Source organism: Barbus barbus (assembly GCF_936440315.1).
Source record: "Barbus barbus genome assembly, chromosome: 4".
Classification (NCBI taxonomy): Eukaryota; Metazoa; Chordata; class Actinopteri; order Cypriniformes; family Cyprinidae; genus Barbus; species Barbus barbus.
This window is the reverse complement of record NC_136732.1, coordinates 12,065,247-12,091,804: the sequence shown is the minus strand read 5'-3', so window position 1 is coordinate 12,091,804 and position 26,558 is coordinate 12,065,247. Positions and strand designations below refer to the sequence as shown.

The 26,558-nt window shown below is 37.0% G+C and overlaps 2 protein-coding genes across 4 annotated transcripts; one reads left to right on the top strand and one right to left on the bottom strand.

Annotated features, from left to right (window-relative positions):
• Positions 1–22,874, top strand: LOC306862191 (epsin-3-like). Of its 2 annotated transcripts, XM_079404920.1 has the most exons (11): positions 1–268; positions 5,776–6,481; positions 11,953–12,071; positions 14,430–14,507; positions 14,616–14,708; positions 16,650–16,736; positions 17,049–17,187; positions 18,785–18,958; positions 19,090–19,185; positions 19,878–20,108; positions 20,197–22,874. In XM_079404920.1, exons 2-11 carry the CDS (start codon positions 5,893–5,895, stop codon positions 20,481–20,483), a joined length of 1,893 nt encoding a protein of 630 aa, XP_079261046.1. In that variant the 5' UTR covers positions 1–268; positions 5,776–5,892; the 3' UTR covers positions 20,484–22,874. The 2 variants fall into 2 exon arrangements, with proteins under 2 accessions (XP_079261046.1, XP_079261047.1); XM_079404921.1 differs by lacking the exon at positions 19,090–19,185 and having other exon boundaries at positions 20,197–22,868.
• A 1,505-nt stretch (positions 22,875–24,379) lies between these two features.
• On the bottom strand, positions 24,380–26,558 carry LOC306868938 (ADP-ribosylation factor-like protein 16; the record flags this gene model as incomplete). 2 transcript variants are annotated; one of them, XM_079415417.1, is made up of 5 exons in its annotated part: positions 24,380–24,847; positions 24,933–25,048; positions 25,344–25,460; positions 26,204–26,260; positions 26,482–26,558. In XM_079415417.1, 4 exons carry the CDS (start codon positions 26,249–26,251, stop codon positions 24,673–24,675), a joined length of 456 nt encoding a protein of 151 aa, XP_079271543.1. In that variant the 3' UTR covers positions 24,380–24,672. The 2 variants fall into 2 exon arrangements, with proteins under 2 accessions (XP_079271543.1, XP_079271544.1); XM_079415418.1 differs by lacking the exon at positions 26,482–26,558 and adding an exon at positions 26,377–26,454 and having other exon boundaries at positions 24,561–24,847; positions 26,204–26,251.

Below are 26,558 nucleotides of genomic sequence, written 5' to 3'. Positions count from 1 at the left end.
ACTTTACTGGGCTTTAACAGGGGGGCTGTGTATCAGCGAGGTTGGCGCCCGGGACTTTTTTCGGGATATGTACCAATAACTCCAAACCGGATAGGCCTCCACAAAGCGAAACAACAAAAGCACGCAGGGGAAACTTTGAGTTGAACGTCTGCTGCATTAGAGTCAAGATTCCCAAAACTATCCACACTGAAAACATGCGGAGATGTCGAGAGGAGCACAGCTTCCGATAGGAGCCCGAAGTTGGGACCTTTATGTCAAGCTGTGAGAGGTAAGGACACAAAGGACGTTCAGATGGCTACGATTTCGGCTCTCGCAGGTCCATGTAAGATTTCCAAATCTTCCTTTATTATTCCAGCTGAGTCACGCAAGCAAGCGTCGCCCTCTCATCCTGCCGCAATACCGCATTATGAGGATAAACAGGGGCTCTTTATTCCTGTCCCGTAACATCAGGAAGCGTCTGAATGAATTTAAGGGTGTGATTTATCAAAACCGTGCGAGGCATATGAGCTGGCTCTCCACCCGGATTGAAAGTGGTTCTCTTCTGAAGTGGACTGTTTATTAATCTAGTTTACGAGAGAACAGAGATATTTCTGAGATATAACGCGATGTAGGCTACGTTACGTTACATTTAGATAAAAGTAGAAACAAATCCATAGTACAACTTTTTTTCATTTGGATATTCTGTAGGTAATTCAATGAAGTAGGCATATTTTCATTTTTAAAAGATTATTCCCTTGCATTGTGCCAGTTATAACCAATAACCACGTATGCACAAAAATAAATAAAAACGGGGAAAAATATATATTTGCTTGTCATTACAGAATTTACTTCCTGATGATGTAATTATGACAAACCTCTTTGGTAGCACTTTAGTATAAGGACCAATTCTCACTATTAACTAGCTGCTTATTAGCATATTAAAACATATTGGCTGTTTATTAGTGCTTATAAAGCACATATTCTGCATCCCTTCCAATACTTAAACTTAACAGCTTACTAACTATTAATAAGCAGCAAATTAGGAGTTTACTGAGGCAAAAGTCGTAGTTAATGTTTGTTAATGGCAAGAATTGGACCTTAAAATAAAGTGTGACCACCTTTTCTAATATATGTAGTTCATAGTTAAATCATACTTAGTATTTTTTCTAATACTTTTGTTATAAGCTGAATGTAAAGCTGGCTATATACAAAGATCTTGTTTACACATACAGCTTTTAACAAAATGCATTAATAAAAAATATTATTAATTTTTAAATGTACTTATAAAATGACACATAGTAAAAGAATATGAGAGGTGATACTGATGGGTTTGGACATGTAGACTGAATTTTCGCCTTGCATTCAGATTGATGTGGGAACTCATTGTGTATTGTGTCCAGGTGCCAGCAGCGCTTGTTTTTGAAATTCCACTCTCTTTGCGCAGGACAGACTCACAGCAGAACTGTTAAGCAAACTGTTGTTATTGATTGTCGTCTAAACCCAGAGAGCGGAATGTGTCACCACATCAAGGTCATGGCCTGGGCACTATGAGAGCAGTTTCTCACCGGTGTATTAAGCTTATGGCTTTGATGTGTGCCTGTCTTTTTTATTCAGGGTGTGGTCTTGTTTATATAAAGTTATTAATAATTTTTCAGAGGAAGCTAACAGTGGCTCTATGGCTTTGCCATTCAAAATACAATGTACAGACTTATGCAATGACATGCATAATCAACAACATAAAATAAACAGTAATATTTCTAGTCCAGTCTAGTAAAAAAATAATATTTTTTATTAGTTTGACTGATCAAACACACAGTCTCTCTAACAGAGCACTGTTAAAAGGATTTTTCAAAGTATGTTTTACAAGAAAATACTATTTCAGTCTTTGTTTACTTGTCTTACAGTCTTCTTTACTTGCATTTTTTGAAAGTTGAAGTGAAAGTTTGTTCACCAAATGTTTTCAGTGCATGCTATCAAAGTAAGCTTTTTTTTTCCAGAGATGTTTCTTAGTTTACAAATATGATACACTTCCCATTACATATGCTCTGTTGTGTATATAAAAAACAAACAAAAAAAATGCACAATTTGTTTTAATGGGCCTCATTCATGAAACACCAGTTGATTTTTTTTTTTTTTTTTTTTTTTAGATATTTTTTGGGCTTTTTAAAAAAGAAAATTATATATAGATAGGACAGTAGAGAGACGACAGGAAAGCACTGGGATGAGAGAGGGGGTGGGTTCGGCAAAGGACCTCGAGACGGGAATCAAACTCGGGTCGCCATGAGTGCAGTTGCACTGTATGTCGACGCACTAACCATGAGGCTATTGGCACCGACATTAGTTGAATTTCAGTCAATGTCCTTCCAAATCTCTTCTTACATATTTGTGACCCTGGACCACAAAACCAGTCATTTTTCGAAATTTAAATTTATACATCATCTGAAAGTTGAAAAAGAAATAAGCTTTCCATTGATGTATGGTTAATATAAGACAATATTTGGCCGAGACACAACTATTTAAATATCTGGAATCCGAGGGTGCAAAAAAAAAATCAAAATATTGAGAAAATCGCCTTTAAAGTTGTCCAAATGAAGTTCTTAGCAATGCATATTACTAATCAGAAATTAAGTTTTGATATATTTCCGGTAAGAAATTGTCAAAATATCTTAATGGAACGTGATCTTTACTTAATATAATAATAATTTTTGTCATAAAAGAAAAATCCATAATAACTGACCCAATATTTTTGACTATTGCTACAAATATACCCGTGCTACTTATCACTGGTTTTGTGGTCCAGGGTCACATTTATTGATTGATTAATTGCTAATGTTTTTATGAATGTTTTACACACAAATTCATTCTGCTCCTTTTTCATTATCGAGACTCATTGATCCATATCTAATTGGTGGGATTTTATTTAGACTTTATAGTTTTTTAAAATGAAAGTAGCCTGTCATTTTCCTACTTAGATATTTTGCTAGTAGTAACTCCTGCAGCACTTTCTTGTTGATCTGGAATGTGTTGTTTGTACAGTTTCTGTTGTCCATCATGGACTTAGTTTGTGGAGTAAGTGTAAACTGTGTTTACATGTCTTTAAAAATGACGCATGCTGTTTCGTATGGCATGCGTTCGTTCAATCAATGTACATTTACACCACTGGTAGTTCCTACAGTGCTGGGCTAAACCCTGAAGTAGGAGTTAATTTAGCCCCCAAAAGGTGTTCCTAGAACCACCATCGTTCCCAGTTCCTGTGGTGTGAACATGCCAAAAATTGGCTACGTCCGGCAATAGTTACAGGAGCTCTGAAAGCGTTCCTCATGGTGTGAAAGCCCCTTTTGTAGCAGTTGGTGATACTGTAGTTGTGTGTTTGATTAGTTGTGTCAGTGACCTGGAGGATGTTCCAATAGCACTTACTTGAGAACTCAGAAGTTTGTTCATGGTTACAGACTTGTTTGCATTTTCCTCTTTCTATATTTGAGTCTAGACTGACAATCTACATTACCTTGGATAATATATTGTAATGTTCACGACTCCACGTAGTCTTAACACTCGTGCCTAATGTGAATTTCAAGTTTTGCTGGTTCTAAGCTATTTGTATGAGGGATGTTGTGTGTCAAAGTTTTACTGGTCTCTTCTTTAGACATGTGCCATTCAGGCAAAACTGATAACGTGTGTAATTTTTGCACCACTAGTGTCATAAAGCAGTTTTTCAAACAAGTTTTACGTAAATAGATCCCTGTCTTTGGGACAATCAGGTAGTAAAACTTGTCCCAAACTGGTGGTGCCTGGGCGCTGAAATAAACAAATAGTGGTATACAGAAATCATACACTTCAGCTGTTTGACTGAATGGCACACCTTTGAAAAGCACCTTTGACATCCAAGATTATTGCTACAAATAGCTTAACTGTTAAAGACCAAAAGAGCAGAAGTTTCTTTCGGGATGTTTCTTTCAAGTCTGCGTTCCTCCTCAGCTGGTGCTCATTTCTTTGAAGACATGTCGAATGAAGGTGGTTTGTGTTATATTGCAGAGAGGAGTTACGTGTTTTGATATCATATCAAAAGAACTTGTTGCCAGACAGTACCCTTGTGAAAAATGAGTGCTCTTAAATGTATGTGCACTTGTAGTGTACTTCAGTTCTTAAAAGTATATTTTTAAGAAGATGGAATTTCTTTGAATATAAATTATTAATTAAATAAAAGTGTACTTAGAGATACTTTCATGACTTTGTTTCTTAACACAGTTAAGCACACTTTTAATAAGTACACTATAATAATGTCAAATTAAAAGTTTTACTTTAAATTACTTGGTAAATCATTATGTTTTTAATAATCTTTGTGTTGACTAACATACTAAAGCACATGTAAAGTACCTGTTTATAATTAAATTTTCAAGTTCATCTAATTGCATTTAATGTAAGTTTACACTATAATGCATTTTCATTTAATTGTAAAAACATACAGTTTTGTGTCCAAAAACATTACATTAAATAAATATTTCTTTTTTTTAGTAAGCGTTTAATTTTTATGTTATTTTAAAACAATTTATTTTTTGTATGATTTATTTCATTATTAGCTTTTCATTAAACTCACAAACCCAAGATTGGGAAACCTTGTGTAAACCTTGTTTAATGCACTTCATGTTGTTAATTGTAATGAATGGAATATCTTTTCTAATCTCTTTGCATTTTTATATCAATATGGTACAAGATTATCCTATTTAAATAAATGAGATAAAAAAAGTTAGGTCAAAGCAATCTAAAAGTAATCAAAAAGTAGTCTAATTACATTGCATGTGTAATGTAATGGATTATGTTACTAACTACAATTTTTTGTCATGCAATTTGGAATCAGTGACTACGTTTACATGGATATCAATACTCCGATTTTAATATGATTAAGTGAAGTGAAGTGAAGTGAAAGTGACATACAGCCAAGTATGGTGACCCATACTCGGAATTTGTGCTCTGCATTTAACCCATTCAACGTGCACACACACAGCAGTGAACACACACACACCGTGAACACACACCCGGAGCAGTGGGCAGCCATTTATGCTGCGGCGCCCGGGGAGCAGTTGGGGGTTCAGTGCCTTGCTCAAGGGCACCTCAGTCGTGGTATTGAGGGTGGAGAGAGCGCTGGACATTCACTCCCCCCACCTACAATCCCTGCCGGCCCGAGACTCGAACCCGCAACCTTTGGATTACGAATCCGACTCTCTAACCATTAGGCCACGACTTCCAGGGATTAAGACAATACTCTTGATTAAGAATCTACCATGTAAACAGAGATTTTTGATTACCTTAATCCGGCTAAAGTCATAATCGAAGTAAACACAAATCGAATTAAGACATGTGGAGTATTCCTATTTTAGTCGCATTATTGAAGTGCAGTACAGACATGTACACACCTTAATCAAACTATTACCGTAATGACGCATGCCATTAATCGATCTATGTACTATAACATGTAAAACGGGAACATGACAGGATTATTCTAAAAGCAACTCATGTAAACACCTTAATGCTAATATTGTTTTATTCAGAATAAGGTAAATAATTAGATTACTGATGTCCATGTAAACGTAGTCAGTAACAGACTACAATTTGTAAATAATCTACTCAGCTCTGATAATAAGTACTCTTCTAATAAGTATGCTAAAGTGCACTTCATTTTAGAAGGATAGGTTTGCCAAAAAGCTGATGAATCCATTGAAATATCAGATGCATGTTTTTCCAAAGATGTCCAGGGAACCAATCCATTGAAATGGGGCATGTGTCTCTTTTTTTTTTCAGGCTAACAAAGCTGTAGATTTTGCTGGAGATTCCTGACCATTGCTTCTTCGTGGCACACATTGCATCTCATTTCTTATTACCACAAATCATCTCCATCATCCCACACCCATAGTCATCATGACGACCTCTTCTTTACGGCGGCAGATGAAGAACATTGTGAACAACTACACGGATGCAGAGATCAAGGTCAGGGAGGCGACCTCCAATGACCCGTGGGGTCCTCCGACCTCGCTATTGATGGAAATCGCAGACCTGACCTTCAACGTGGTGGCCTTCACCGAGGTCATGGGTATCATCTGGAAGAGGCTCAACGACCATGGCAAGAACTGGCGGCACGTGTACAAGGCCCTCACTCTGCTGGAATATCTGATCAAGTCAGGATCAGAGCGAGTGGCCCAGCAGTGCAAGGAGAACATCTACGCCATCCAGACTCTGAGGGATTTCCAGTACATCGACCGGGAAGGGCAGGACCAGGGCATGGGCGTGCGGGAGAAGTCCAAGCAGCTGGTGGCTCTGCTCAGGGACGACGAGCGGCTCAAGCAGGAGAGATCGCAGGCGCACAAGACCCGTGAGCGTGTGATGGGAACCAGCGGTGCCATGGCTTATGGATCTTTACCACCTCCCTATCCGGGACGTCACACCGCTCAGCCCAGCATGGAAGCAGTGTATGGGGAAGAGCATGGCAGGGCGAGGCACTCACCTTCCTGTGAGTATGACTGTTCATACTGTTTATGAATGACTGGGATAAATCACACACTCATGGGACAGTTGAATATTAAGTCATGGTCAATAATTAATAGGGATTGTTTACCCAAAAAAGAAAATTCTGTCATTACTCACTCTCATGTTATTCCAAACCCGTAAGACCTTCGCTCATCCTCAGAACACAAATTAAGATATTTTTTATGAAATCCGAGAGCTTTCTGACCCTGCATAGACAGCAACGGACACGTTCAATGTCCAGAAGGGTAGTAAGGATATTGTTAAAATAGTCCTTGTGACAGTGGTTCAACTGTAATTTTATGAAGCTACGAGAATACTTTTTGTGGGCAAAGAAAACAAAAATAACAACTTTGTTCAACAATTTCTTCTTCATCTCCACCGCCATTCACAAGAGTGCTACAAATCGTTATTTTATTTTCTTTGCACACAAAAAGTATTGTTGTAGCTTCATAATATTACAGTTAAACCCCTGATGTCACATGGACTATTTTACTGATGTCCTTACTACCTTTCTGGGTCTTGAACGTGTCAGTTGTTTGTGTTCTGAAGATGAACGAAGGTCTTATGAGTTTGAAACGACATGAGGGTGAGTAACTAATGACAGAATTTTCATTTTTGGGTGAACTATCTCTTTTAACATTGTCTTTTACTGTTTTGATTAAAATATAGTCTTGATGGTGTGTGTATTGATCCAGAGATCAAGCTTGTATTACAGTATTTGCAGATCCAAGTCAATACTGAAATGTAATCAGTAACATAATGATTAGATATGGCCGAAATGTCGTTCCAAACCTGTGAGACCTTTGTTCATCTTCGGAACACAAATTAAGATATTTTGATTAAATCTAAGAGCTTTCTTTCTGACCCTCCATAGACAGCAAGGGCCTTACCACATTCATTTTTGAGTGAACTAACCCTTTAAATACGGCAACTGGAAGCTTAAATTTGCTTGCTTGACATGTGGGAACAAATCTCATTGGAGTTCCTTTGAAGATTTTGAAACAAAATCAAAGTTTGGGGTAAATTCTCAGGCTTCTCAGAAAATTCTCAGGTTTCATTAAAGAAATCTCTTCTGAAGTTGAATGAAAGTTGTACAGTTTTGGAACGACAAGAATGTGAGTGAATGATGACAGATTTTTCATTTTTGGATGAACTATACCTTTAATGTTTGTCAGGAGTGAGCACACATTTGTTTCACTTTGATTTCTCTTAAATGGATAGTATTTCCATCCTTCATTGACTGGGGGTTTGAAAATGGTTTTATAATCAATCAGTTGCTGAAGTGAACTAAGCCAATGAATAATCTATGTCAATAGTGAAAAATATGTACACACAGTTTACATAGAGAGGTGTATCACACACAGCCTTGTGCTTTCAATCCACATGCTTCATTCTTTTGGAAGTTCTACTTCCGCTTTTTGTGAGAATGTGATACAGTTTTAATGTGAAGTGCCTCATGAGGGTGTGGATGACTCCATATACAGTAGATCTGATCACTTGTTGCATCTGTTGCTGTGGTCCGGATATGCATCTACATTCTTCCCATGTTCAATCATTTACTCACTCTGTGAGGCTCTTTGCTTACTATATGTTCATTTTTGAAGGCTTCAGGTTGGTTTTTGTCTGTGAATGATGCGGTTTTAAAGGGATAGTTCTCTTAAAAATGACAGTTCTGTCATGAATTTACTCTCATGTGTTTCCAAACTGTATCTTTCACCTCTTGGACATAAAATAATAAAATATTTTGGAAAACTTTGACACAGCTCGTTTTCCATGTATCAGTAGTTGTTTGCCTTGCTGGCTTCTTCAGTTTTGCCCACAGTTTAGAAAATGAAATTGATGAGCTTTGAGCTGTGAAACCGATGGCATATCAAAACTGTCATAAACACATCAAAGATGTTCTTCCTCTGCATATTTACAGAGAAAAACACAGTGAAACAAAACACATTTTCTGAATAATTGAATTCTTCACATATTTATAGAGCAGAACTCCAGTATATGCATGTGGGGAATGTGCCTCTACAGCATTTATCACTGCATTTACAGTGAATCTACAGTGCGTTTATAGTGAAAACTCTAGATTAACTCACACTGTGAAATGCAGTGGAGTCTTCCTAAAGGCCATTGTTTAATGTATAAGCATGAACATTTAGGGAAAGAAATCTGTTTAAACATGAAGATTAAAAATGTGTATTACAATGCTTTTGGCTGTTCATAAATGTGTAAGATAACTAAATTTGTTTTTGGATTCTCACTAGGACTGTCCATTTAAAAGGCATCAGTCTGAATGTGTCTGAGACCAAAACTGAAAATATTTCTCATGGCCCGTTCAATCAAACACACTTTTGCCTCAGACAGTCTGTTTAACTTGATTACAAAATGAATTTCTATGGACTGTACTTTAGTGATAGACTTGTGCTCAGTTTATTAAAGGTGCCATAGAAAAACTGTATTTACCTTGGCATAGTTGAATAATAGAAGTTCTGTACATGGAAATGACATACAGTGAGCCTCAAACACCATTGTTTCTTTCTTCTTATTTAAATCTTGTGAATATAAAAGACCACTGAAAAATAGGCGAATCAGAACATAACACAGACTGTGATGTATCAGTCGGGATCACTAATACAGTAGTTACGCCCCCAACATTTGCGTATACCCGCCCACGTTCTAGGCCAGCCGCCAGCCGAACCATCAGAAGTTCTGCAGGTATTGTGAAGAAATACGAGCGAGGACAACAGCGAAAATGGCAGATCATGGAAATAAATGTTATGTTCCAGGCTGTGCAGGGGATGTGAAGTGCAGGGATGGGTTGGTGTCTGTTTTCAGAAAGGCAGGGAAAGCAAATAACGCGTTCTAATAAAATAACACGAGCCACTAAAGGGACATGGTTAGCTCCTTGTTAGCGGTAGCCTACATAAGATTTCACTTACCACATAAACAGAGTAAGGAGAGATGAGGATGATGGCAAATGATTTACAGATCCTGAGCACCACTGACAAGCATCTGATCTTGTAAAATGTGTGGTAAGTGCCGCTCCATAGTATAAACAGAGTTTGCATTTGTAAGCAGTTTCAGTGCCCCGCATATTAATAGCGGCTCCCTGATGCCCGCATTTTATATACAGTATAATTACCCGATGATATAACCGAGAGAGAAAGTATTGAAATATATATTTTCCTCCCTGTGTTTCCTTCCTGCTGTGTGAGCTACTGAAATTAGCTGCACAGTGAAACAGCCAATCAGAGCAGAGCTCAACATTATTATTCATGACCCTTCCAAATAAGCCAATAATAGACCATTTCATTTTAGGGAAAAACCTTTGATGTCACAAGGAGCAATGTGGTTTCACTTTTACTTACAATAAACCAACATATTTGTCATGATGCCAGGTATTTTGGGAAAGTACAGAAATGTCCCATCCCATGTTTCCTTGGGTGCTTAATGAAAAGTTTGGTAATGGTCACCGTTTTCGGGGTCAAATGTTCATGAGCCAGAGTAGATGATGTTACAAGTTGACCTTATCTGTAAACCAGTGCATTCCAGGCCAGACGCGCCATTCAGAGCCACTGTAGTGGAAATGATCGCAACTGGAAAACGGCACTGCCAGTTTCTGGTTCTTTCTTTCCTCTTTTCTGGTCCAGGGCTGTGTTCACTGAGGAAGCAGTTCTATCTCCTTCTAAAAAACAAAAAACAATACAGACAAGCATGTAATTCACAGTAAATGAATAAATAAAACAACATATTTATATAAAGATCAACGTACAGAAAAGACAATAGCATGCATAATTGCATAGGTAACACTATATATTATAATACAAGTTTATGAACATTAGTTGGCTTTTTTGAGTTAAATATTATGCTGACCTAATGTAATGTTTTCTGTGGCTGATTGAGTGATTAACATGGGACGTACATTTCAGTAAGTTGTACTGTTTCCTTCTAATGTTCATTCATGTTTATTTCATGCTGTAACTAGTAGTATGATCGGTTCATATGCTGCTTGAACTGATGTGCTACAGCGTTGTCGCGCCACATTAAAGAGCATCAAAACCACCATTTATGGTTTGAATTTTATAATAAAATTGACAGTACATGAAAGCTCAGACTTAGTTTCATATCAAAAGTAAAGCTTATTGCGATTATTGGATGAGAGGCACTCTACAAATAATGTTTAGTCAGGTTTTATTCACAAATGAACTGAAATCCACATAGAAAAAAGAGCTTGGTTCATCAAAATGAAATTTGTTTAAAAATGAGAAATCAATATTGTAAACCTAGCACTAGCATTTACACTGACATGTTTACCTGTTGTAGTTTACCTGTGAAGAAAATAGACACAGACACAGTCAAAACACCATCAGAGAAACATGTCAGTGTCAATGCTAGTGCTAGGTTTACAATATTGATTGTAAATCAATATTGTAAACCATACAAACAATTTCTGCTGAAACAAAAACCTAAATTTCACTTGATTATTTTCATTTACTGAAATTTCAGAGCATCACGAGAATACGAAATGTATATCCTACATTTTTTTATTTATTAGTTTATTTAACAGGGACAATGCAGTATAACATTGCTACAATTTCAAGCAGCCGATGCTCCACATATAGGCTTCTAGACAAAGGCTAATTTGCAGCCCCAGTCCCTGGTTAGGCGTTTTTAACAACAGCAAAACAATAATCACACAACAACCAAACAGAAGTCAAATAAAAAAAATAAAAAGCTGAGACTGTGTACGACCATCAGTGTTCACTGCTTTTGAAAATTTATTTGAAAAATGTTCAACTCTGTTTGTATTTTCAGTTCAGCTGGCAGGCTGTTCCAAAGCAGTGTACCTTGAACTGTAAATGTGGATTGTGCAAATTTAGTTTTTCTCTTTGGTACTGTACAATTCTGATTAGTTGTACCTCTTGTAGTGATCCCCTTACTACTCTGTTTTGATATTAATTGGCATATAATTTCTGGAACAAGATTATTTACACATTTAAAAAACATTTTAATAAGAGACAAATTTATAAAATTGATCAAATTTGTCACCATCCAAAACAGCAAACACCATCCATGATAACAGGCGTTAACAGTTAGTAGTAACAAATAAAAGCTTATATAGACATCAAACATGAAAAAAAATAACTGAAATACTGAGATGAGACTTTGTCTTCTCATTTGAGAAGTCCAGCACATGCCATAGATGGATGAACTGCCAGATAAAACCTGTCCGAGGGGGTTATTATAATGTAAGCCCCATCGCCCCTTCTCTGCTCTCCTGCCCCACACAGACACCCCATTGTTTCACCAGCAGAGTCAAACAGGCACAGGGAAGCAATTCCAGCCCAAGCATGGAACAACAGTGATTTGGGTGCTTGTTTAACATTCAGCGGTGGTGCCTGTCCTTTCTCATCCAAAGCAAGAAGTTGAATTAAGCATTTTCTCTTTTCTTCCTCCCAGCCTCCTCTTCCTCCCCTAATCTGGCCCCAGATCTGGAGCGCGCCCGGCCACAGACGAGCGGAGAGGAGGAACTCCAGCTGCAGCTGGCCTTGGCCATGAGCCGAGAGGAGAACGAGAAGGTGAGGTTCACACTCACTGTTTTACACACACACACACACACACACACACACACACACACACACACACACACACACACACACACACACACACATATTAGCATGCATATTACTAGTATATTGGCTGTTTATTAGTACTTGTAATGCACATATTAATGTCTTATTCTGCATGACCATATTTTAGATCCCTTAATCCACCCAATACATAAACTTAACAACTGCCTCACTAACTATTAATAAGCAGTAAATAGGGTCTGAGGCATAAGTCGTAGTTAATAGTCAGTTCAGAGTGAGAATTGGTCTCCAAACTAAAGTGTGACCAAACATTTATTGTACAAAAGTAACAAAAGTCATTCATCTTACTAAAGTAACACCAGTTGATAAAGTATGAGACAAGTTAGTAGTAACAAATAAAAGCCGCACATAAATGTTTAAATAAACTTGGGTTACTTAGTTCATAAAGGTAGAAAAATATTGTATTTTTTTCTAGTTTATAGAATAAATTAAATGTGCCTTTGATCCATAAACGGTCTGAACATCAAAAAGAAAAGCAGAAATGCAAAGATTACTAAAACAGTAATCATGCAAGAATAACAAAAGTCATTAATCTTTCTAAATAACACTGAGACCAACTGAAACATTAGTCACTAGTTGGTAGTTAACTAGTACTGACAAATAAAAGCCACACATTATGCTGAATGTTAAAAATAATTAAACAAACTTGAAGTAACTGGGTTACTATAAAGTTACACAAAATTTATACACTGAAAACAATTGGGAGTGGAAACAAATTTCACTCAAATTGCTTGTGAATTGCTAGTAACGCGTTAATAAATGTGAAGTTTTGAAGTAGAAAGACTAAAATTGTATTTTCTGTAAAATACTGCAATAATCTTTGTTTTATGTACAGTTTAAAAATAATTTTGTTTTACCGTGTAGTATTGTTTTCTGGTTTATAGAATAAGGTAAATGTGTTCTATGCCTTTGATTCAGAGTAATGCAGAAATGCAAAAATATTTATTGTACAAAAGTAACACAAATCAAGTAACACTGTCCAACAGCAACACCAACTAAGTTATTTACTAGTTATTAGTTAACAACTAGAAACAAATAAAAGCCACACATAATGCTTAATATTAAAACTGTTTAAATAAATTTGAAGTAACTGGGGTTTTGGTTAATGTAAAGATACAAAAAAGCTTTAGCATTGTTTAGAATAAGGGAAATGTATTCTAGATGCATTTGATACTAAACAATCTGATCATGTTTCATCAGAAACCTTGGATTAAAGTGTTTGAGTCATAGATTATGGATTACTTTTACAAAGTCTTAATGAACTATTTGAAGTGTCAGCGTTTTGGTGGAGTGGACTTTCAATGGAGGGACAGAAATTTAAATAAAAAACTATATATGAAAATCTTATCATTTTGGAACAACATGAGGCTGAGTAAATAATACAATTTTGGGGTTAACAATAGCTATAATAAAGATAATCTACTAAATCAAAATTGGACTTTTGTGGATTTTACACAAAAAGTAAATTAGGTCCATCATAAACCAAGTATCTTTATATCTATATTTTATATCTTATTGGTTATGTGATAAGCAAGGTTGAACACTATCAGTAGGAAATAAGAAACAGCAATTTCATGGGGCTTTAACACTTGAGAGGCTGTATGAAACTTTTTATCTAGTCTGAGCCCTTTGCTTTAGTGAATTAATATGGCCTTTGTAATGTGCTTCATGGAGGTCACTTGTCTTCAATTAAAAGTTTGTAACAACTCATTATTTGGCTGGAGGATTTAGTACAGCACCAAATTTCCAATTAGCATGTGGGCTAATGATTTGTTTTTGTAGTGCACTTGAGGTGAGACCGACATGTTGCTGTCTCCATTCAGCATTGTCCAGAAAGATCTCAGTCATCTTCTGACAGTGTAGCCAGTGTGTGAAGAGAGCGCATTAGCATCCTCTCTCACTGATAATGCAATTCTATGGGAAGCCACAATGACTCTGAGTGTGTTACTGGACTGGAGCATTGATCCAGCGCTCTTAAATCTGACCGAATTGAGCTGCTCTCTTGTCCTGTTGATGTTTAGGGAATATGTGCTATACTTTCGTTTGAGATCCATCAGCTTGTGTTGTCTTTGCTTATAGTCTGGGGTTATTGTCACTGATTCAAACAAAAAAATGATGTGGTAAAATAATGGAAATGGAAAATTCTTTCATTTATTCCTCTGATGAATAACAGTTAGCATGCGAGCTGCACAGCTACTTTAACACTTTTGTTTGTGTGAGCTATAACTTGATCGGCACTCTCTGGTTCATTTGCTTTTCGCTAACCTCATTACTCTTCTCCTCCAGCCGGTTCCTGCTGTGGATATTGATGAACAGACACAGCTTCAGATCGCAATGACTCTCAGTAAGGAGGAGGCGCACAAGGTACTGCAATCCCAGAAGTCACTGCTACACCTCCCCTTCACTCATTAATTACCTGCCTGTATGTTGTGAATGACACTGTCTGTGTGTTGTGTGATTGAATCTCTCTAGCCAGCACCTCCTCCTCCTCCTGCTGTTCTGGACATGGATGAAGAGGCACAGCTTCAGCTGGCCCTCACTCTCAGTAAAGAGGAACATCAGCAGGTACAACCCTGGTTCATGAGCTGCATAGATTAATATATATTGTTAGATGTTTCAAGAAATAGTGTCCCACATATAAACGTACCATATTCATTAGAAGTCTACCATGGGAGTGATGATATTCATAAATATGAGATCTTCAATGGCACATTTAAAGTTCTACCTACCCTCAACTGTGGAGAAACACCAGTAGTTATTTATTGTGTAGTTAGTTTTGTTTTGTAATAGTATTTATGTACCTTTGGCAACCCTTGTGATAAAGAAGTACACTTTAGCATGCACTTTAAGAAAATATACTGAAAGATAGAATACTGTGAACTGAATGTAATGTTTTCAGACACTTAATTGCACGTTAATCGCTGTTAAATGTTTTCTAGTTTATATTCATATATGCAGGTATCTGAATTTAGTGCTTTTTTTACCCACTCAAGTAGGACTTACTTTTCATAAGTACTTCTATTGTCTTTGAAATATGGTTACAGTGTACTGCTGAATGTACTGATAAGCATTTAAATGGACTAAAATATACTTTAATGTCCTATTAAATCTATACAAAGTACACTTAAAGTGTGTTATTACATAGAAATAAAAGTGTGCTTTCTTTAAATACAAGTAAGAAAAACCCTGTTTAAACCATATTTTCATAAAGACTTTTTTGATTTTAGAAATATTAAGCCATTTTTAAGAAGGCAAATGTTACAGCATAACAGGGTTGAACAGAAAGTAAGGGATACATTCTACATTTTTTCTACAAAATGCATAAAGCTTTTTCCTGTTTTGTAATATGGTGAATTATTTATCTGAAATTATGATGGAAAGAAAAGTCTATATTAACTCAAGGGGACAAAAATGGCCAGTCTTCAGTTCTGCAAATCTGTTTTAACCTTTCATTTGCACACAGTTGCACAGGTATTTGTACCAAAATTGTAATTTTTTATTAATCTCACAAGTAGCCTGGAGCCTTGGAGGGTCATTTTATGATGGAATCAGATTTTCCTTGAGTTCAATGTACTTTGAAAACATGCTGTAATTATTAGAACTCAAAACATCCTTCCCAAACCAAAAGAACCATTTATTGATACTATAAATGACTGAAATCCTTGAGCTGGCGATTCATTTAGTGTTTAGGTTTTTCAGGCAGTATATCCAGAGGAAGGACAGCATCAAGGTACTTTCAGATACAGCCTCACCCTTTCCTAACATACTGTCTACTCTGATATATTCACCTGTTGGTTTTTTAAAGGCAGCAGTACATTAAATTTGTTTATAAATGATAAATAGTTTTCAACTCATGATTCAATTTCTATTGAGAAAAAATCACTGTAGTCATTAAATATTAATTTGGTTGTCCGTCAGTTAAATTTGTTCTTGATCATTACACAAGATGTTATGGTGTGTTGTAAGTGAACTGAGTCCAGTCCAGACCAGTTTCCTCAGGAGGTGACTTCATACTAAAACACTACCTGTTTAGTCACCGACTGGCTGGGCAGCAAAACAGGTTTCAGACACGACCATAGTGAGCAAATAGGATACATATTATTATTTCTGATGCAAAAAAAAACAGCAGTTCCCGGTTGTATGTAGCACCTACCGCTCTGCATATTACAACATTAGCAAAGCGCCTTAAGTTGAATTTAAACAACCTTCATGGTCATTTTACGTCTGATTCTATCAGTTTTAATGGTGTATTTCAGTGCGGATTGTTTTGTGAATTTGTCACAATGTAATGCAACTTTGAAAAGGAAATTAAAAACTATCTTGAACTTGACAACAAACGTGCATTTTGCCAAAAGGAGTGCAGAAGAAACAAATGGCTTGAAAATGGTCATATAAACTGGTCATGTATAACTAAATTAAAATAGGATGACTGTGTGCACATGCTTTAGTTGTGTTCTTAAGGATGTCTTGAACTCTGAGACGTCTTCTATGTCTGTTGGTTACTAGGAGGAGCGAAGCCGGCAGGGAGACGAGTCGTTGCTCCAGAAAGCACTTGAGGAGAGCAAACTAGAAATGGAGGCCAAAGGAGGAAGAGTATGAGACTCTTTTAACCTGTTTGCTCTTTATTAGCACATATGAAGGAGTCTTATGAATGCTTTTACTGAACAGATAAATGGATTGACAAATCATGTGTAGCTATTTCTACTGTAAATAAGAGGAAAGAGATAAAAACAGACATTGACACAGACAGGTTTGAGGTGTGGACCACCATTCTGCTTCCCTTAGAAGCATATGGGAAAACGTTGCAAGGTTTTTGTGAACGCTTGTGAACAAATGCATGCTGTATTGACCTAAAAAATCTTTTTGAATGTGCTGAAAGTGCTTTTCTGTTCTTTCCTTTGGCAGTCTGCCATGCTGGATCTTGCAGAGATTTTTGCTCCAGCTCCTGATGTGCCTTCTGCTGGCAGTTCATGGGATTCATCCGGAGGCCATAGTGGCTTAGCCCAGGCTGGTCCTCTGAGGTCTGACCCCTGGGATAGTATAGGTAAGCTAATATGATTGTATATCAGCAATTTGTCAACATTAAAGGTCCACCAAGTATTTTTTTGACAATTATGTTTAAAATTGCCTTGTTGAGATCACAATACCAAAATGACTTTTTTTAGGAAATATTGTAGCACAGGTCATTGTGCCAATCGCCACATCATATAAATCATTTTGTTTCTCATATCCTTAAAAGCAGCGCTCAAACTGGAGTAATTCATTTACTTGTCATAGCCAGTTTTTACTTGCATTTGGACTCTTTCAGTTTTCAAAAGAGATGAATCACGGATGACGAATATGCCTGTGAATAGGGATCAGTATAGGCGTTCCTCAATGACACTAGTAGCCAAAAATGTTAGCTGCTACTATGCCAGTGGCTCTTAACCTATTTTACTCCAAGGCACCCCAAAATATTACGGATACTTCTGCTATAATGAGCTTAGCTGCTCATTTTCAAACTTTTTATGTACAGAAACAAAAATAATTAAAATTCATAATTCCAGTAAATGGATGTCCCTCATGAGTTTCCTAGTTTGGCATAGCAGTTTTGTTTTTGTTAAATTAATTTTTTATGCTAAAATAGCAATTTTTACCCAATAAAATATTTTATAATTGACAAATGTATGTAAATTTGTATAAGTAAAAATGGCAGTTATTAAGGAAACAAATTAAAATCAGAAACCTGGTTACATCTTGATTTGAGGTGTTTTAGATTATTTTAAACTAGGAATGTGTTAAACTAGTCAATTAATTGACCAAAGTCCGCTATCGACATTGGAAACACTAGTTATTTACATTGCATTACATTTGTGTTTGCGCATATGTTTTATTTATTTATTTATTTACAAAGGCTAAATTTAAATTACAGCAATGTTAATGTTACATTGTAAAATGAAAGTGTATATTTGAAGCAGAAAACAAAATCATTTAAATTTACCTCAGCTTACATGCATTCATTGTACACATCAAGCTTTTCTTGCTATTTTGCTGTCTGCCATGCATCATGCGCACCAGAACTTTTTAAACACTTTTCAAACCTAGACGCACAGGACTGGAGATTAATGTGGTTCAGCATGATATTTCATTCATATATTAAGTAATCTACTTCTAATGGATTGCATATGCAAGACTGTCAAGAGTTTTGCTTCAACCCTGACCAAACACACCTGAACAAGCTCATCAAGGTCTGAACGGTAACTAGGAAGCTACAGGTAGGTGAGTTTTAATTAGGGTTGGAGCTGAACTCTGCAGGGCTGTGGCTCTCCAGGACTAGTCATTTACAAAGTTTCAGCTTAAACATGAATGAAATTAGTCTTCTTGATTTTAAACCTAGTTTTGTCTAATTTTAAACAATATTAAGGCATTATTTGGCCATTTAGTAGTGTGCTGAGGCCCTCTAGTGGATGTCAGACACCAGGTTGAGAACCACTGATCTACTCACATATGTGTCAGTATGAAGTCCAAGACCACTGTTGTTTTGGCCAATGAAACATAAACAAAAAATTACATGGTGCACCTTTGTAAATTTCTAGCAATATTGCCTTAATAATACTGCATTACTGATCTGAACTGCACACACCTGCTGGATTGTGTTGAAGGAGAAGCCAGCTCTTTAACCCGTCAGCATGGAAGTTCATGGATGGCACCACCGGCATCAAGTGTTCGTTCCCTGCCTTGGCCTCAGCGACAGCCACATCCTGACCCATGGGATGCCCCTCAGAGCGCCCCGAGCCCTGTGTCCATGAATCAGACCTGGATCTCCCCTGCACGTGGTACAGACTTCACCTTCTAGTTAACAATGTAGATTATAACTAAAGATGCTAAATATACTAAATACACTAACTGAAGATGCTGTTGATTCTATGTAAGTCCAACAATTTTAGATTTGTTGTAAATTCTGTAGGAACTGGAGTGGATCCCTTTTCTCCTCTAGTAGCAGACAAACAAGGATCTATTGGTCCTCTCAAAACCCCATCCCCTCGGGCAGGAAGTCCCTCAGGCAATCACAATGACTCTGTTCATTGATTTTTCCTATTTATTTTAATATATTAATATTAATAATCACTTTTTACAATTGTAATTTCTTTTTTTTCCCCCCCTTTTTTGTGAATAATTTCATTTTATGTCATATAGAAACAATTTATATTTACTATTCAAAAGTTAGGGGTCTGTAAGGGGTCTTTTATTTTTATTTTCCAAGAAATTCATGCTTTGATAAAAAAATGACAGTAAAGACATTTACAATATTATAAAAGGTAAACTTTCTATTCCTCAAAGATTCTTGAAAAAAGTATCATGTCCACAAAAATAAGAAGCAGCACTACTGTTTTCATCATTGATAATAATACGAAATGTTTCTTGAGCAACAAATCAGTATTTTAGAATGATTTCTGAAGGATCATGTGACACTAAAGACTGGAGTAATGACGCTGAAAATTCAGCTTTGCATCACAGGAATACATTACATTTGAATATATATTCAAATAAAAAACAGTTATTTTAAATTATAATAATATTTCACAATATTACAGTTTTGCTGTATTTTTGATTGAATAAATGCAGCCTTGGTGAACAGAAGAGACTTATTTCAAAAACATTCCCCAAACTTTTGAATGGTAATGTGCATTTTTTATTATATTATATTTATTTGTTTTTTAGCTCATTACTTTTATTTTTGATTCATATTTTTAGATGATGATCTTTTTGATGAGGCTATGGATGGAGGTCAGGCAAATATAAATGGTCACAGTAGTCCTGAGCCTTTTGATATGTCTTCCCTTGGCGAAGGTCTACCAAAAACAGGTCCTCGAACCTGCCTTGCACCAGAGGCGTTTCTGGGTCCCACCGGAGCTTCACTTGTCAACCTGGATTCTTTGATTCCCTCCAACCCTCCTTCCAAGAATTTCAACCCGTTTTTATCAGGTCTGAATGCATCCTTATCAAACTTCTTGTTGCCATGTGTTTCTAAATCCATAACATTGTAACTGATTGCATACTCTTTCCTATTTAGGGATAACTGCTCCATCGGCCTCTAATCCATTCCAACAGGAACCGGCCCGTCTCACACTAAATCAGATGCGCCCCAGCTCCACAACTCCTGTACCCACATCCCTCCCATTTAATGCCTCTCTGCCCATGGCTTACAGCAACCAACCCAGCTCCCTGCCTACTACCTTCATACAGTCTGCGCAGGTCCCGCCGCTGGTCCCCGGACACCTGCCGCAGCCGCTGCTACCGCTGTCAACGACATCCATGCTTGGAGATCCAGACCAACACAATCAGAATCCGTTCCTATGAGCAGATCCAAACAAGCTTTTGAAATGACAATTTAACCACTGACTTGACTTAAAACTGGAACATACTTTTTAATATCTTTGCTTATTTCATAGCTTCCTGGTTTTGCTCTATGCAGTCACTCGTAAGAGGCGTTCACACGTACAGTGGTTTCCAGTGACAAAAATAAGTCATTTTCAACAATGGTGACAAATGGTGATGCTGTGTGGCCATATCCAGTGATGTGACAAAGTTGAGAAAAGTTCAATATTATGCAAATAAGCAGTCATGTAATGTGGAGACCAGTAGACACTGGTGCACACATTGATCCATCGGCTGTGAGATACTGTAGTGAGTTTCAGTAAGATGTAGAAGTTTGTTAAGGGTCCAGACCCACCAAACTGACACTGAAGAACTTGTGGCAAAATCAACTGTGTCGCTACCTAGCGTCGCCTGCGTCTGGACCAAACCAAAAAAACTGTCAACGCCAGAAATTCTGATGACTAGTCAAGTTAAATTTATTTATATAGCGCTATACTGCTTCAAAGTAGCTTCATGGTAATAAACATAAATATAACAGTCTTGCATTGTACAATTTGTTAATTAGAAAATTAAAGAGATAGTTCACCCATTAATTACTCACGCTCATGTCGTTTTAAACCCTTAAGACCTTCGTTCATCTTCTGAACACAAATTAAGATATTTTTGCTGAAATCCGAGAGCTTTCTGACCCTGCATAGACAGTAACACAACTGACATGTTCAAGGCCCAGAAAGGTAGTAAGGACGTCGTTAAAATAGTTCATGTGACATCAGTGGTTCAACCGTAATGTTGTGAAGCTACGAGAATACTTTTTGTGCGCAAAGAAAACAAAAATAACGACTTTATTCATCAAAAATATCTTAATTTGTGTTACGAAGATGAACAAAGGTCTTAGGGGTCTGGAATGACATGAGGGTGAGTAATTAATGACAGAATTAAATTTTTGGGTGAACTATTCTTTTAATTTCAGCTGTATAGTAGCTTTACAACAGTGCCATTATTCAGCTCCATTTAGTTAAATGTTGATTGAAAGATGCAGAACACATCGCAAACACTAAGCCAATGACGACCTGGGCACTGGCTTGGCGTGACACGGCCTTTAAGTCCCTGATATACTTCAAATCAGAATCAAAAGACAAACTGATGTTTAGTTTGTTTTGGGAGTTCTAAACAGCTTGCCAAAACATACTTTGATTCAGTCCAGCTAGTAAACACATTTGAACTACCATTATTCCATGGCGATTACTAAGATTAATAAGTAGGTGTGGCTCTGTGGCTCCGCCTTCTTTGACATGGATATCTTCTCTGGTTCATCTCTTCTGTTCAGTCCATCAAGGGCAGACGTCCATTACTAAAAAAAAACATGAACACACTGGAGATCTGTGTTATACAAGAAATTGAGTTGAAAGCTTGCAACACATATTTACATATTCATCTAAACACGCTCCCAGCAGGGTGGGTGGCATTTAAGATGTTCCCTAACAATATTTCAAATGTCTTTTTACTCCTAAGTGAAGAACGAAAAATACCTTCGATATGAGTATATCAAGCCATTTACTGTGAGCAAATTAACAGCTCTTTATATTGTCTCTGCACATATAAACCCCTCTATTTTCTGACCCTACGTCCCATTTATAATTAGATTTTCAAAAGATTTGGCCAGTTGTGCAGCCCATCAATAACATCCAGCAATAAGAACATCCACAATGACCACCAACACAGCCACTCGATGACCTCCAGTCATAAATCACTGTATGTGTGAACGCCCTTGAACTATAATCATGTGTGAATGTCAACTATGCATTACATGGCAATACAGATTGATGTCCGCTTTATAAGAAATGGCACAATTTAAAGGTTAAGAATATTTAATCCAACTCCCACAGCATCAGTGTCACCTTTAAGTATTATAATAGTTTTTGGAAAGGATAACACACTTGTTACTCGTCCCATAAAACCCAGTACATAATCAAGCACAAGTCCAAAGTCTCTCATACAGTTTTTATCATATTCTCTTGATTTCCTGCAACAATCTCTAGCTTTGCTTTAGTGTCCCTTTATTGGTCTGGAGTATCTGATGACTTTCAATGCTGTCCTTTCATGACTGGTATCTGTGAACAGCCGATCGCATCCTGATGGGTCACTCACACCAGAATGACAGATAAAAGCGACTAAGATTTTGGGGCTAATAGTTTAAGCAGCAAAATGTAAAGTATAAATAATGATTTTGTAATTTTGGGCATTGACTGTTGAATGAAAAGACCTCCAGCAAGAGAATGTACTTACCGTGGTGTTCAGATTGAATTGATGCCACATACTAACAGAATGTGAGACTGTTGCACATGTTGCTCATCAAATACAAGAATGAAGATGAAAATGAACGATACGTCTGGTTTGTGTTTGTTTATGGTTCACACCCTCTACCTCTGGATTGCCTTTTCTTACATACGAAAACGATGCAAGTCAAATATTTGGACGCACATACTCATCATTTATTCTATATTACACATTTTAGAAAACTATGAAATAACACAAATTGAAGAATGGAAATTGTTTGACCAAATTGTCTCATATAGCCTATACTACATGCCATAATCACATAGGGCTATTTACACATTTTTTTGGTATTGTTTTGTAAACATGCAGTAGACAGGCTTGCTTGACCATTGCGCTCACCCATTTGCTTCTTTTGCAAAGTCTTACACCGTTCTAATAACATGGCACTTAAACTAAAATCTGTTGAACTTTTAGAAAAGGCAACTCTAGATATCACAACCCCCCCCACCCCCCAAATTTCACTGCCCTGCATGATTTTTCTTCTGTTGTTTCTCTATGTAAACTTGCTCTAGACTGAAGGTTCCCAAATTAGGGTCTGCGGGCCAATGTTAGCACCTGATGCCCTTTGATTTGACCCATCATATCATATAAAAAAAAAAAAAACACATGCCACTTAAGGATATATTAATTTCAAATTTATCTTTTTAACATTTATTTTTACATTGAGATGTAGAGAATATAACAATCTAATTTTAAAAAACATTACTTTGAGCTCTTAATCAAAGTCAAATTTTGGCCTCTCTTAGTAAACAATTTGTGCTCCTCCGCTCTAGATGGACCTTTGCGCTTATGCAACTTGTGCAAAGCACGGTTCTAAAAAGCAACGTTCAAATTAAAATAAGTTTAAATTGTTAAAAAGGTTAAATTGTCTGTAGACAGCTTTTTTTTCATTCAACTGCATTCTTGCATTATACTGCATTGGTTTTTCTATGCAAAGATATGCTAGATAGAAGTTTAATTGTGCATTTTTTAGCATCTCGCACATGGCACAAAATTCTAAAATTGGTGCATTCAATAAAAAAAAAAAAAAATGCTTTTTAAAAAAGTGTTTATAAAACGGAAAGTTCCAGTCCTGGATTCTGATTTGTCGAGCCACGCTCGAAGCTGTTGTAAAATACTCTATAAACATACACCTCTTTGTTTCTGCGTCTGTGTGTTGCTTGGCAACCACACTGTTGCTACCACAACTGTTTCTGAGGAACTACGTTGTTTTTGTGAAACCTTGCTACGTATATGGAACAACCATTTTAATAAAGCAATAAGCCCCGTGAAGCCGTGATTTACAGTGAATTTATATCTAAGGGGACGCTCTGCAACGCCCCTTAGCTGTTATAAATTCACTGTAAACCATACTTCACAGGGCTTATTGCTTATTCTACATCTTGCCTTTTCTTTCCCCATTCCACTGCCCCCATCTCACGTTTTTCAAGGCAAAATCATGTTCTATGTGAACGGCCGCTAATACTGTAGTTTAGATTCTGTAAAGAAACGCAATATTCAATACTCCAAAAATACTTTCTTCGGTGGGACACATGAGATATGAGAGCTTAGAGTGGAGCTTTTATTGTGTGGAAATTAACTTCATAATAAACTGTTAAACAGAGCACAGGAAGTCATATGGGTTTGGAACCACATGACGCTCATCAAAAGTCCTCCAGTTCTTCTAAATTTTTCCACAGCTGTTTCTCAAATGAGTGTGTTTGCACAAACATGTGGTGTGGGACTGATCTGAGCTCACACAGCACTGAGAGGACTGAACATCTCGTCACGTTTGTCTGAAGTTTGTTTACTGTGACCTGTGATTTAATATTAGCTCACAGTTCTCTGCACTCATCTATCCTGTATCATGAGAGCGGTTTGAAAACAGCCAGCTGAGCAGCTCCTGAAGGCCCTGTCCGGAGCGAGCGCTGATCTCCAGTGTTGAGATCGACTGAGGCGCAGTTTTAATAACGTCATCCATCCTGAACAACGCCTTCAGCTCCACAAGAGACATGGTGCAAGGAAGATCCCTGAGGAAAGAAGTGGAGTGAGGAGCCTTAGGTTAGTGCTGGATTTATTCAGTTAAATCTTCAGGCGCGAGTGAACTCAGCTGACCTCTTGTTGAAGAGTATGAGTACAGCAGCAGACTGCAGCGGCTCCGCAGAGAGAACAGACAGCAGCTGGACACAAGACGACGAGATCTGGACAATGTTGGCACAGTCCACCACAAACTGAAATTTCATTCATTCAGTTAAGAACAGATGGATATCAGACATGAAGAGAAACATGATCGCATTGTAAATATACCTCCAGTCGCTCTCAAGGACTCTTTAAAGAAATTAAGAGAAATCCAGACAAAACAAAGTCACAACATTTTTCTGTCACATTTAACTTAATATTTCTTAATTTTATTCATTCTTTTTCTGTTTTCTTTAAATTTCACAGGGTCAAAGCAGATGGACCTTCTCTTGTAAAGCAACCAGAAAATGGACTGTTAGCTGATGGAGAGGGATTTCTGACACTCACTATAACAGACGTACAATCTGAGTAGTATTTTGGCCAAATGGGCCCCATACAGCCTCCCAACTCTCGAACTGTTATCTTTCTCTTCCGGAGGATGAGGTCTGTGAGGTTGGTGCCGACCTAAAAAAAAACAAAAACACACATTTACGTAGCCATATAAATGGGGACATTACATAGACTTCTATTGTTTTCATATAGAGACTTATAGAGCTAATATATATAAACTAATCCACACCCCTACCCTAACCCTAACCCTCACAGAAGACTTTCTGCATTTTTACAATAAAAAAAACATTGTATACTTTATTTGTTGTGCCAGTTTTACAAATGAGGACATCCCCAAAGGCAAGTTTTTTTGAAGATTTTGTCAGGTTTAGTTCACTTTTGGGTACAAATGTGTCCCCAAAATATGGTTAGGCACGCACACACAGACACACACAATATTAATCTTTATGACATCTTTAAGTCAACTTTGATCTTTATTTTCTACAAGCAAACATAAATCCATTTTTCTGAATTAACAGTGTATTTTTGACCTCAAACTTATTAGTAAAAATGCACATTAATAAAATTTTAATTTTGTTTAATAAAAATTTTGTGTACAATTTTACATTTAAGATGATATGATTTACTGAAAAACTTATTAACCCTGGTACCATGTTTATCGACCATTAACCTAAACTAAAAAATCATACTGACTTCATCCTCAGCACCAGTGACTTCTCAACATATACAGTACATGACTGCAACACAATTATTTTAGCTCTCAGACACACTGTGTATCTTATATAGCGTCTGAAATCTTAGAAAAGCTTTATTTTGCTGACAGGGCATCATTATTGAGCGGGACCCAAGCAGCTCACCGTGGGCAGCGTGACAGGAGCTTCACCCAAATCCGCCTGTGCTCCCATCTGACACACCTGTTAGTCCAGATAAAGAAGACATAGCTACTCATAACAGTGTTTAATAACACCTGCAGCACAAACTGTACCGAACTACATTAAAAGAAGCACAACATGCAGTCTATCTAAGAGTTCAGCTGCTGAAGGATATTCTGTAGTCGCTTCAGTAAAAGGGTTTTTCCCACTCCTGTTGCACCGAGCAATAAACACATCGCAGCGACCGCTTATCCTGAAATTACTTTATCAACACGAGAGCGCAGATTTCTGACTGCTAATCATCATTACATGGATGTATTTCCTGTGTCGCCACGGCAAC

What these genes read in the sequence shown, in the direction of transcription:
- LOC306862191 (XM_079404920.1), top strand. Translation starts at nt 5,893, where the DNA reads ATGACGACCTCTTCTTTACGGCGGCAGATGAAGAACATTGTGAACAAC. An exon ending in GGCGAGGCACTCACCTTCCT is followed by an intron (nt 6,482 to 11,952) that starts GTGAGTATGACT and finishes TCTTCCTCCCAG; the next exon opens with CCTCCTCTTCCTCCCCTAAT. An exon ending in TCGGGCAGGAAGTCCCTCAG is followed by an intron (nt 19,186 to 19,877) that starts GCAATCACAATG and finishes TCATATTTTTAG; the next exon opens with ATGATGATCTTTTTGATGAG.